Source organism: Gopherus evgoodei, chromosome 9, assembly GCF_007399415.2.
Source record: "Gopherus evgoodei ecotype Sinaloan lineage chromosome 9, rGopEvg1_v1.p, whole genome shotgun sequence".
Lineage (NCBI taxonomy): Eukaryota > Metazoa > Chordata > Testudines > Testudinidae > Gopherus > Gopherus evgoodei.
In genome coordinates this window covers 35,841,704-35,854,321 of record NC_044330.1, presented here as the reverse complement: position 1 = coordinate 35,854,321, position 12,618 = coordinate 35,841,704, and the positions used below count along the sequence as shown (strand labels likewise).

General features: G+C 42.1%; 1 protein-coding gene across 4 annotated transcripts in view; it reads right to left on the bottom strand.

Annotated features, from left to right (window-relative positions):
- COL4A4 (collagen type IV alpha 4 chain) overlaps positions 1 to 12,618 on the bottom strand; it is a 137,494-nt gene that overhangs the window by 43,927 nt on the left and 80,949 nt on the right. For all 4 annotated transcript variants that reach the window (XM_030574727.1, XM_030574728.1, XM_030574729.1 and 1 more), the window contains 4 exons: positions 10,789 to 10,861; positions 7,314 to 7,420; positions 4,678 to 4,861; positions 815 to 883 (listed from right to left, as the gene is read on the bottom strand). In XM_030574727.1, the coding sequence (XP_030430587.1) occupies positions 815 to 883; positions 4,678 to 4,861; positions 7,314 to 7,420; positions 10,789 to 10,861 (433 nt within the window). The remainder of the gene's footprint in view (positions 1 to 814; positions 884 to 4,677; positions 4,862 to 7,313; positions 7,421 to 10,788; positions 10,862 to 12,618) is intronic.

Below are 12,618 nucleotides of genomic sequence, written 5' to 3'. Positions count from 1 at the left end.
TGCAACTTATAAAAAGGAAGAATTTTTTGTTACATGCTACACTCAAAAACAAAACAATGTGAAACCTTAGAGCCAACAAGTCCACTTAGTCCTACTTCTTGTTCAGCCAATCACTAAGACAAACAAGTTTATTTACATTTACGGGAGATACTGCTGCCTCCTTTTTATTTACAATGTCACCTGAAAGTGAGAACAGGCGTTCGCATGGCACTTTTGTAGCCAGCATTGCAAGGTATTTACGTGCCAGATATGCTAAACATTCGTATGCCCCTTCATGCTTCGGCCACCATTACAGAGGACATGCTTCCATGCTGATGATACTTGTTTAAAAAAAAATAATGCGCTAATTAAATTTGTGGCTGTAGCAGCTCCACATATGCTGATCTCCTCACGTGGCCACTTGTGACCCTGCAAGGGGGGAGCTTCCACCCACTCATGCTCTTTGGGGCCACACAAACTGGGTCATAACCTAGTCCTTAATTATTTGTGGTTATAATTAGTTTACAGTCTATTCCTGTCTATTTACAATCTTCCATTCTGAGACCTTTTGTGTTCCGCTTCAATAACCAGAGCAGGGGTTCACAAACTTCATTGCATTGCACCCCTTTTTAACAATAAAAATTAATATATAACGCCAGGAGGGGGGACCGAAGCCCAACCCACAGTTTGAGAACCCCTGAACGAGAGCATTCACCATGTGGCTGACTGTTTCCTAGTTGGATAGTTTTTAGTAGCAACTCACCATCATTTAAACACTGATAACAAATTCCTTAAATATCAGAACACTCCCATTTCCCCCTCTGAATAAACAGACCTTGAGCCCCTTGAAAACCTGGAGGGCCTGGATTTCCAGGATATGGTGGAACATAACAGTGGATGTCACCTGAAACAAGAGGAAAAAAACATTATGCAAATATTGTATGCAAATAAACCAAGTTTGAATATCTTCTGTAAGGTTTGCAAACATGTCAATATTGTCATTAACCAAATGTACAAATTATAAGAATTATAGAATATTTATGCAAATAGTTATTTCCATATTCTTTAAGCTTAGGGGTATTTTAATTGTAATGTTCTTGTTATACATTTGGTATAAGGTTATATTAGTAACTTGATCAACTGTAATGTTGGTATGGGGAATATATTCTACAGAGATTAAATAATATATTTTTATTTTCTCTGGTATTGGCAGTAAAAATATTGTCTTTAAAATATTCTCTGAGATGAGGTCCAGAGAATTTGAAGATGACATTCTAATCTCAAGTACGTAAATTTCTGCTTTGCCTACAATTAAGGCAATTCCACAATATTCACTAAATGCTATATTGCCTCAAAGCATTTTGTTCTTAGTTAAAGCTGCCTTAACACTGAAATGACAGGCTCTACTGATCTGCTACCTGTGATGTTCAGATTAAGATTAGTTTTGAATTCCCAAAACAAGTTTTGACCCCATGCATATCAGATAAGTAAAGTATTCCGGGACCAATAGTGTCAGCAACATAGAGGTAGCAGTGATCATTTAAAAATTAATTAAAATTTTCCTTTAGCTGCTAAAATAGCTTTACGTTCTGCGGAGAAACAATTCAGCGTGATAGCAGAGAATGCAGTATAGAACCAAAAAGGGCACTTCATTAATAGCCTTAACCCTGTCTGGGTTGTTATAGCAAATGGGGGTGAGTGTGATAGCTGTTGCTTGTTCAAAATAGAATTTATGTATCATTAAGCTATGGTATTTGGAAAGAGGGCCCCAAGAAAGTTAAAGAACTGGAAAATTCACTATGGTTTGGTGCTTGTGTAAGTCAAACATGGAAAAAGGTTTGTCATACGCAAGATATTTGATAAAACAATAAAGCTGTTTAATTGAAAGTCAAGGTTTCTAGCACAAAGTAAGTGATCTTTAGAAGTAACAGAGGAGGTGGTTTGGGAAGATCAGGGGAGAATGCAAAGGTTCATAAGGGAAGGAGTCTGCATGACGGAAATCTGAAATTCAACCATAGTTTGTCTACCACAGGGGTCGGCAACCTAAGGCACGCGTGCCAATTTTTAATGGCAAGCTGCCGGCCCCTCTCCCGCCTTCCCCCTCCCCTTGCTCTGGGGGTCTGGACTGCGCGCTCCCACGGGGCAGTGTTTGGCTTCGTGGGGAGGAAAAGACGCTCCCTGCTGATCCGGAGCCCCGCTGCCACACGCAGCCCCACCCCGCCCCGCCCCTCAGAGCGCTGCGCGCGCGGTGGCAGGACTCCGGATCAGGGGGGGAGCCTCATGGTAAGGAGTCTGGGTCCGGGGGGGGGGGGTGGATAAGGGGTGAGGGCAGTCAGGGAGCAGGGTGGGTTGAATGGGGGATGGGATCCCAGGAGGGTGGTTAGGGGCAGTCAGGGAGCAGGAGGGTAGAAGTTGGATGGGGCATGGGAATCCTGGGGTCTGTTAGGGAGTGAGGGGTGGATAGGGGTCAGGGCAGAGGTTCTGGCGGGGAACAGTCACCCAGCCCTCTGCCTTGAGCCCTGCACCCCCACATACACCCCAGGCCCCTGCCCTGAGCCCTGTATCACCCAGCCCTCTGTTGACTCCTTCACTCCCCTGCATGACCCCAGCCCTGACTCTGGAACCCCCACACATCCCCAGCCCCCGTACCCTGACACCAGCACCCCCCTCCCACGTGCCTAGCCCTCGGCCCTGACTCTCGCACTCCCCACATCACATGCACCCCGCATATCCCCATCCCCACCCTGAGCACCAAATGGGAGCTCCTGCACCTCCACTCACATTCCCCCCTGCACCCCTCATACCAAATGGGACCTGTCCAGGTAAGTGCCCCTACACCCAAACGTCCTGCCCCAACCCTTCACTCCCAGCCCTGTGCTCGGTCCACTCCCACTCTCAGCTCAGTGCAGAGAGAGGAAGCGAATGGGCCAGAACCAAGGAGAAGGTAGGTACCCACTTTATGTGAGCAGGGTCGGGACCCCAGACCGGCAGCGGGCTGAGCGGGTTCGGCAGCCGGGATCCTGGCTGGCAGGAGCCGGTGGATGGAACCCCTGAGCAGCAGTCTGGGGTCCCGGCTGCTGGCCCCGCACAGCCCACTGCTGGTCTGGGGTTCTGGCTGCCAGACCCTTCCCAGCTGGGGTCCCGGCCGCAGGCCCCACTCAGCCCACTCCCGGTCTAGATGAACAGAACCCCAGACCAGCAGTGGGCTGAGCAGGCCGGCGGTGTAAGATCAACATTTTAATTTAATTTTCAATGAAGCTTCTTAAACATTTTGAAAACCTTGTTTATTTTACAATTTGTTATATAATTTATAATATATAAAATTTACAGTTTGTTATATAATATAAAGACTTGTAGAAAGAGACCTTCTAAAAACATTAAAATGTATTACTGGCACACGAAACCTTAAATTAGAGTGAATAAATGAAGACTCGGCACACCACTTCTGAAAGGTTGCCAACCCCTGGTCTACCATAAAGTGCAGGAGAGTGTAACAACTTCAGTATTAACATTTAAATACATACTCGCTTTTTTAAAAAAGTCTACATTAACTGGAATTATAAAATATTTGATAAAGACCAAATCTTTTTAACTTTATTCAAATGAGAATCCCTATCAGTTAAGGAAATAAACATTTATACACCTCTACCCCAATATAACACTGTCCTTAGGAGCCAAAAAATCTTACTGTGTTATAGGTGAAACCGCATTATATCGAATTTGCTTTGATCTGCTGGAGTGTATAGTTCCACCAGCCCAGAGCGCTGCTTTACCGCGTTATAGCCGAATTTCTGTTATATCAGGTCGTGTTATATCAGAGCAGAGGTGTACCTGAATTTATTAGAATCGAGAAAAAGTTAACCAGATTAAACCAAGTAATTTTTAGACAGAATTAGCTTTCCACGTGTAGCAATTTGTATTAATAAACAAGATTTATTCACAAGATTAACAGGAATATCCTGAAAGCAAAAGAACTGAGAATATAGAAGTTAGGAATTTTGGAATCACATAGCTAACTTGAACTGCAGTTTTAGATTAAATATTGTACTACATATACTTAAAATTTAGCATATGGAAATCATATTTACAATGTGTTTACTAATCTCAGTTTTATTACTTTAATCTATTATTTCTTTTTCATATGTTATTCCACCTTCTCTGTCTGTCTGTTTGACATCTTCCAATAAATTATTCTAACACTGCTTTGTGAATCTGCAATGGCTCTATATTGTGTAAATACTGAGTCATTTTTCCCTGTTCCTTCATCCAGCCCTGCACATCTTTATTCAGATTAATACTCCTTACTCCAGAGAGTAGTCCCACCAGCATCACACAAGGATGCCTCTAGCCCAATATAACGTGACCCAATATAACATGAATTTGGATATAACGCGGTAAAGCAGTGCTCCGGCGGGGCTGCACACTCCGGCGGATCAAAGCAAGTTCGATATAAAGCGGTTTCACCTATAACACAGTAAGATTTTTTGGCTCCCGAGGACAGCGTTATATCGGGGTAGAGGTGTATGGGTTTATAGGTTCAGGGCCTCAGTGAATCAACATTCACAGATATTTCACGTTTCTTGTGCCTCACCTCTATCTGCTCCTGAATGCAGATATCCCAGTTGAAATGCAGATTACTTGAATCCTACCAAGCACATACTCAATGAGAGAATTTTTAATATTAAGATTCAAACTTACCTTTTTGACCCTTTTGACCAGGTGGCCCACTTATACCAGTACTTCCTGGGTCTCCAGGATGACCCCTGATTCCTGGTGGGCCAGGAAATCCCAAACCTGATGGTCCCATCGTCCCTCTTGAACCAGGAAGTCCTGGTGCCCCAAGAAATCCTTTGTCACCTGGCAGTGCTGATCCACCATCACCCTATTTAAAATATATATATATATATATATATATATATATATATATATATATATATATATATATATATATATATATATATATAAGCTCCATAAGACTAGCCCATTTGCTTTCATTCTTTGGTTACACAACGAAATGACTAAATTGATGATACATGTGATATTTTTAAAATTAATCTTGTGGTAGGCTTACAAACTGCAATATTGGCTCAGTAACTTTACAGTACTCTATATGTAGTCATCCCTGAAATAAAAAAAACAATTTCTTCTCTGGGTAAGATCCAATCTCTCCTTTGCCCTCCACAGTGACTGCACAAAGCCTGAGTGAACGGGCTTCGTGCAGGGAATTAGGTGAAGTTAGCTGTAGGGGCTAGAATCCTCCTTGGGACAGACCACAGGACTGCTTGGCTCAACGCATGCATGAGTATTGGAGATAGTTAATGGCTTGGAAAACCTTGAGAAAGCCGTTCACCAAGTGAGTTTCACTTTTAGTTACACTGCAGTCAGTGGGGTTGATGAGGAGTAATTGAGCATGGAATCTTGTCTAAGATCATTTACAATCAAGTTTTTGATAAACGTTTTGAAACTGTAGTCCTGATCAAAGCTAAATATTTCTGTACACCTGGTGTACAACTTAAAGGAAAACCCTTAAAGTCTGTGCTCTGAACAAGGTTGTCTTAATAAGAATATCTGGTAGATAGATACACATGGAAGCTATGCCTCCATGGCTCAATGGACTGCACACCAGTGTGGAAGTAGAAAAAGAACTGACAGGGATTAGAAGGGGATTTCAAATCCACGCAGTCTCCTTATGTGAGCAAGAGTCAGGCTAGCTGTAACCCTAATAACATGAGATTTGTAGAAGCAAGGATTGTGTGAGGCAAGTGGGAAAGAACTGTGTGAGAAGTTGATGCGACCTTGTGTTAGATAAGTATGGAATGCAGACTATAGTCTAAATAGAGGTGAGAAAAATAAGCTATCAGGATGACCTATGTATAAACAAATGCAGCTGTTGCTCATTATTGTATGTAACAAAAGGTATAAATGCTTGCTGTAACTGTTTACCTAGTGAGAGACCTGTTTAGCTCTCTCCCTCCACGCAATTGCTAGAGATAATAAAGTATCTGACTTGCTGCACCCAGCCTGAGAGTGAGAACTCTGTTTTTCTCCAACACCAGTTTACTGCTTGGCTAATGAAATAATGGCCTTAGCTAGCCTAATTCTCTGGCCGCCTTGCCTGGCCCTTTTTTCCCTGAAGGTGAATATGAAAGGAAAGCCATGATCTGAATGCCTCTGGCTTTTCTGCTGCTTAAGCAAATTAAAATAAAATTAAGATGGAGAATGGCCACAAACTAGAATGTATCAGCACCACACACTCCTGCAGGATTGGAAGGTTAAGCTGGGCTTCAGAGGAAAATGAGTTTGTGTGTGTGCGCTGAACACCAAGATGTACAAGAGTAAAACAGAAGTGGCAAACAGGGTGGAAGGCTGCAAATAGATTTTTAAAATAACAATCATTTTGAGATATTTGTTTTACTTTATAGAAGTCTGTGAATCACATACTGTAATATGAACTGTTTTATGCCAATCCACAAGCAGTAAATGTCAGGAGAAGTTGCGTGATTGTGATAGCCATGGTATTACATTACTAAGAGGCTAGTGCATGGAACTGGGTTGATAATTATTTGTATTGTATATAGGGCTATCCTTTATAAAACACCCTGATGAAGATACTTAAAGAATGAGAGGGAGGTGGACTAGCAGCTGAGGTCAGGAAGGGAGTTCCATACACAGAATGTGAAAGGTGCATAGATGTGTGTAGGATAAGGACAAAGGGGAGATGTAGATGAGTAGATGGGTAGAGCAAAGAAATCACAGGAGGTGACTGTGACCAAAAAGGAGACCAAAGCATAGAGCTAAGGAGATGTTACATTGTCAAGCCTTGAATTTGACTTGAAAAGGGAGTGAGTGGAATGATTTCATGAAGGCCTGAAAGCAATCACGGCAGAATGAGGTAGGTGATTTTCACAGCAAAGATTTCACCAGTCAAAGACCACAGAGAGGAAGAGAAGGGTGGGGAAGGGAATCTTGGGATTTTACCCAGAGGAACTCATTGGAGTGGAGTAGATGGGGCAGAAGCCAAATTTTAGGGCATGAAGGAGGAAGTTAATGGAGAGAGATTGAAGGCAATGGGATCAGAGTAGCGTTTGTGTATTCACAGTCTCATCATGCAGATACAGTATATTCAGAAAATACACCTAAGATCCCTAAAATAAAGACCAGTGTCTGTATAAGGAAGTTAGATTTTTTCATTTGTCAGCAGTTAGCTACAGGTTACTAGGAAAATAGAAAACAGTTTAATCTGTAAATAATTTGGAAATTTACTGATTTTTTAGTAAAATGAGAAATTAATTCAAAACAAAGAATGCAACAGCTTCTAACAAAGTTAAACATACTTGAATTCCTCTCTCTCCAGGCAATCCTGGATCTCCATCTCCGCCAGCAGTACCTTTTTGGCCTGGAAGCCCTGGAGCCCCCAGAGGGCCTCTTTTTCCTTTTATTCCTTAAAACAATTAAAAAGAAGCTTAGAGTAATATATATATATAGTAATAATATATGTAGCAGCTGTTTGTCTATTTCTTTCTGCTCATCTGAATGATAGGTAATCATTATTGATATTTGGACAAAATGTCTGAGGCTCTACAAAAATTTTCTTTAGCTCATAAAGTTGGATTTCTTTAATGAAAGATTTAAGTTTCTTCCTCTGTTATATATGGAGATATAACTATCTCATAGAGCTGGAAGGGACCTTGAAAGGTCATCAAGTCCAGCCCTGTGCCTTCACTAAGAGGACCAAGTACTGATTTTACCCCAGATTCCTAAGTGGCCCCCCTCAAGGATTGAACTCAGAACTCTGGGTTTAGCAGGCCAATGCTCAAACCACTGAGTTATCGCTGCTCCCACCCCCCATTTGTTAATCTCTCTTAATTTGGAACAATTTATCTAGGATTGTGGTGGGTTGAAGTCTTTAAATCAAGACTGCATCTCTTTCTCAAAGGTACATCCTAATTAAAACAGAAGTTACTGGCTTGATGCAGAGATTACTGGGTAAAGTTCTTTAGCCCGTGATATGCAAGAGGTTAGATTACATGATTGTAATTACCGTGAGTTTGGAGTGGCCACATTATGCAACCCAAATGAGTGTCAGTAAAACCAATATACTACATCACACCACCATGTGTCCTGTTTGTGCATATATTCGGTTTCCAACAAATGCTTTAGAGAATTTTTTTTCATTATTGGAACTGTGACTTCCACTCTTCTACCTTTAAAGACAGATCTATTATTTAGCATAATCTATCTGTGCGATGGTCAGAAGAAGAGACAAATTAAAACTAATGAAGCCTCTAGAAATGATCTAAAATAACTTTTATGTACATAAAAATGTCACATCTTTAAAATCAGATATTGCAGTACATTGCAAGAGCTAGAAGCAATTTGGGAATCTCCCTTTTCCAATGAGGTAAGATTAATGTTTTTAGTTATGCATAATTATAAGATATTGAAGCTTAAACCACAGAGTAATGCAGGGGTGTCAACTGCACCTCCAAGCAATGTAGTTTTGAGGATATTTGGACACAAGGCAGAAATGTTTTTATGATAGTTTTTGTTGTTGTTTCGTTTTAAGTGACTGACATAACTGCTCAAGATTTAGGATGCTAGCATAGTTGATATATCTTTGGGGAGATGCATTTATGGGCAGAATGCAGATGAAACAACTAAATGTAATTGTCACATGGCTTTGCAGTTTATCATATGGATATCAGAAGGACATACGGGAGGTGGGTCTCTCTCTATATATATATTGTATTAAGTGGGAACTTTGCTATCCACTTCAGTGGAGCCAGGATTTCACACATGGTGTTATGCTGGAGCATGGTAAATAATGTGGAGTAATTTAATTGCAAGAGTTGTATATTTTTCTCTGAACATTTATGAAAATATACTATTTGCAAAAATTAAACTTCGCAAAAAATAACTCCAAAGGATTCACGCCATCTCAGGAAATCTATGGCAAATAAACCAGGAATAATTTGTGCTGCTTCAGTGTCTGTGCATGTGTATAAGAGCATACAAACACCCTGCAGCACATACACGTGCAAACAGATAATGAATTATTTGTGAAGTATTCTTTATTCATTATATTTCTTGTTCATAGAATAATTCATTCAACATTTTTTTCAGAATTCAAGTTGTGTGATTGATCACCTATTGGTTTTGATCCCTGAGTGATTAAGTGTAACTCTAACAAATAGAAGGATGGTTTCCAAAGGCCATGGAGATGTTAAATTTCTCTGTGAGGAAGTGTGCTTAGTTTAGGGAGTGGTAGCAGTGACAGGCAGGCTTAGGGCATTTCAGGAAACAATTTAAATCCAATGAAATTTATATGCACACAGTAACTGCATTTTCATAGAATCATAGAACTCGAAGGGATCTCAAGAGGTCATTTAGTTCAGTCCCCTGCAGTCATGGAAGAACTAAGTATTATCCAGACCATCGCTGACAGGTGTTTGTCTAACCTGCTCTTAAAAATCTCCAATCATGGAGATTCCACAACCTACCTAGGCAATTTAGTCCAGTGTTTAACCACCCTGACAGATTTTTTTCAATCTTCCCTCATAGGTCATGTTTTCTAGACCTCTAATCATTTTTGTTGCTCTTCTCTGGACTTTCTCCAATTTGTCCACATCTTTCCTGAAATGTGGTGCCCAGAACTGGACACAATACTCCAGTTCAGGCCTAATCAGCGGAAGAATTACTTCTCAGTCTTGCTTACAACACTCCTGCTAATACATCCCAGAATTATGTTTGCTTTTTTCGCAACAGTGTTACACTGTTGACTCATATTTAGCTTGTGGTCCTGTGATGGGGTAGCTGAGGCAATCACTCCCTGGAAATTGAGGGAGGAGGACTGGCTGCTTAGAGGGCTGGAGCACCTTGGACAGAGCAGTGCTGGGCAGGGTCAGCAGAGTATGAGAAAGCTCCAGGTTGATGGCTGCCAGAGGGCAGAGGAGGTGCTGGGGCTGTGGGGAAGTGGCCCAGGGAAGGAGATGGCAGAGCTGGAGGGGCTGTACGAGTCTGCCGGCTATAGGGTCCCTGGGTTGGGACCGGAAGTAGTGGGTGGGCCTTGGTTTCTCCCTCCCCCGCCACCCCCACTTGCTACTGAGGCGAGTGACCAGTGAATGGACTGCAGTTTGCCACTGAGATGAGCAGCTAGAATCGGGACTGCAGTTTGCCACTGAGACAAGTGGTTGGACTATGAACTGTCGGTCCCCCAGAAGCGGGAAAAGAAGCATGTGGGGCACAGCTGGAGGCCTGTGTCCAGAAGAGGATGACGCAGTCCGGGGAGTGATGCAGGTCCTGGAGGTGGAGACAGATGAGACAACGGGCGACACACCATCTGAGAAGGGTGTACTGGCAAACCCCAAGCTAATTCCCAGGACAGCCAGCAGGAGGCGCCACGGTGGTGAGTCACCCCCCGTTACAGGTTCACTATGACCCCTAGATCCCTTTCCACAGTACTCCTTCCTATGCAGTCATTTCCCATTTTTACTCAGTCCTAACTGTGTACGTCTCTCTAAGTGCCTGAATAATAACGTTCATGTGACATATTAATAGTTACTTGGTAGCAGCAATGGCAAGCTATTATGATATCTGCATAGAAGTTGGAGGGAGGAGTACAGGTTGCAGGAGGAAAGATTTTGGAGGATGCACCAGGAAATCAATCTGTGTGAACTTGGCTTCAGTGCTAGCACCTGTGGGCTGCTTTAGTAAAGAGTCTGTGTAGTTTTACAGGCATGGAGTCCTCTCCTGTTGTTATCCTGCATGCAGTACATGAAATACAGTGGATGATAATAAATACAGGTTTACCTTTGATTTTCACTCTGGCCAGGTCACCCTTTTCTCCTTTTTCACCAGTTATTCCAGAAGAACCAGGTTTGCCCTTATGATTTAAAAAAAATATGAATTTTTAATGATTTAAGCTCAAGCAATGAATCACAATAAATAGCATATCTCTGGTGTTCTATAATTTTTCCAAATATACAGCAATCAAAGCAACACACTGAGGGGAAAAAACCACTGTAACTCATGGAATCCCCTTAAAGAAGGAGGTTCATTGTTTTTGTATCATTTTTAATAACTCCACTGATGTCCAGAGAGATACAACTATGTAAAATAATAGTAATGGAGCAAGGAATCGGGCCCCTGGTCTTTATTCAACCGGGGCATGTAAATTTAAGAGTCTTAAGACTAAAGCAAGCTGTAGTGTTCAGATGCTGTTCTCGTTAAAGCACCTGTCCCAGCACCCACTGATGATAATAGGATTTCAATGGCTGTTGGATCAGGCCCATGCTATGTGAGAGCACATGGGTGGGTAAATAAAATCTTTTGTGCCAGCTGAAGTTGATTTGCTTTGTCGTGACCAGCGTTTGAACGGATGCAATTAAGTTACAATTTCATTTGTATGAAAAATTTGTATCTGCTGAAGTATTACTTTGTTACAAGTAAAATGAAATACTTCAATAACTGAAATGGATTAGAGGAAACAAAGCATTTTCTGGAACAGGGTAGGAAATGATGGTCCCATGCTGGGAAACAGTCTGAGAATTCAAAAAAATGTTCCCATCCCAAATTGGAAAAAAAAAAGTTGAAAACTTACATTTTCACAAGCCAACAATCCGAAAACAAATTGTCAATTGGAGTTAATTGAAACATTTTGTTTTGATAATTTTGAAATATTTTGTTTGGATTTTGATCTTATTTATTTGTTGTTATAATTGGCTTAAATTTGAGAGCAAAAAAGTTATTTCAAATAAAAAAACATTAAAGAAAAAATTACATTTTGTCCTAAAAGAAATCTATGATTATATTGAAATGTCTCTTTGATGCACATTTCTCGAACGTGCATATCTACAGCTCCTCAGATAGTCAATAAATGCAGATGAGCTATTACTCATATTGCCAACCCAAAACATTAAAAAATCATCAGATTGGTTTAAACATGATGAGGTTTTTAAAAATAATAAATTTATGGGTGTGTTTCTTTGCCTTCCCGATTCTGAGCTTTGAGGAACACTCAGGTCATGGCTTCAAAAGTTTCCTTTGCAACCTTAATAAAGGCTAAAAATGTACTTTATAAAAAAAAAAGAAAGATGATTCTTGCATCATCAGTTGACTCCAGGAGCTCGGATTTGAAGGGGGAAAAAATAAATATTGTGAGACCAAGGGCAGCAAGTTATATGGGCCCATGGTGTCCAGGCTACAGCAATATTCAGGGTCTGGGGGCCTGGCTTCACCAATGTTTGGGGCTCGGCCTCTCCCCCGGCCCTGCCTGCTGCCCCCACGCACCTCACCCAAGTGTCCCACGACCTCCACTTGCTGCATCCACGCCCCTCCCCTGTGCCCCAGAATGTCCCTACCTCTACCCTGCAGCTCAGTGCTGCCTCCTACTGTCCCCTATCCACTAGTGCCAGGGCAGGCTGCCCCTGCCCTTCTGCCTCGGATCTTTCCCTCTTCTGGCACAGGGCCCCTCACCTCGCCCACAGTCACCACTCCTGCCCCACACTGGGCAAGGGGCAGCCCAATCCCCCACTCCTAGTGAGGCTACAGTGAGGGGCAGCAGCAGGGGAGGCAGCCCTCCCCCCCGGCACCCACCAGAGGGGAGGCGAAGGGGCTTTCTGGACCTGAGAGGGGCACTAG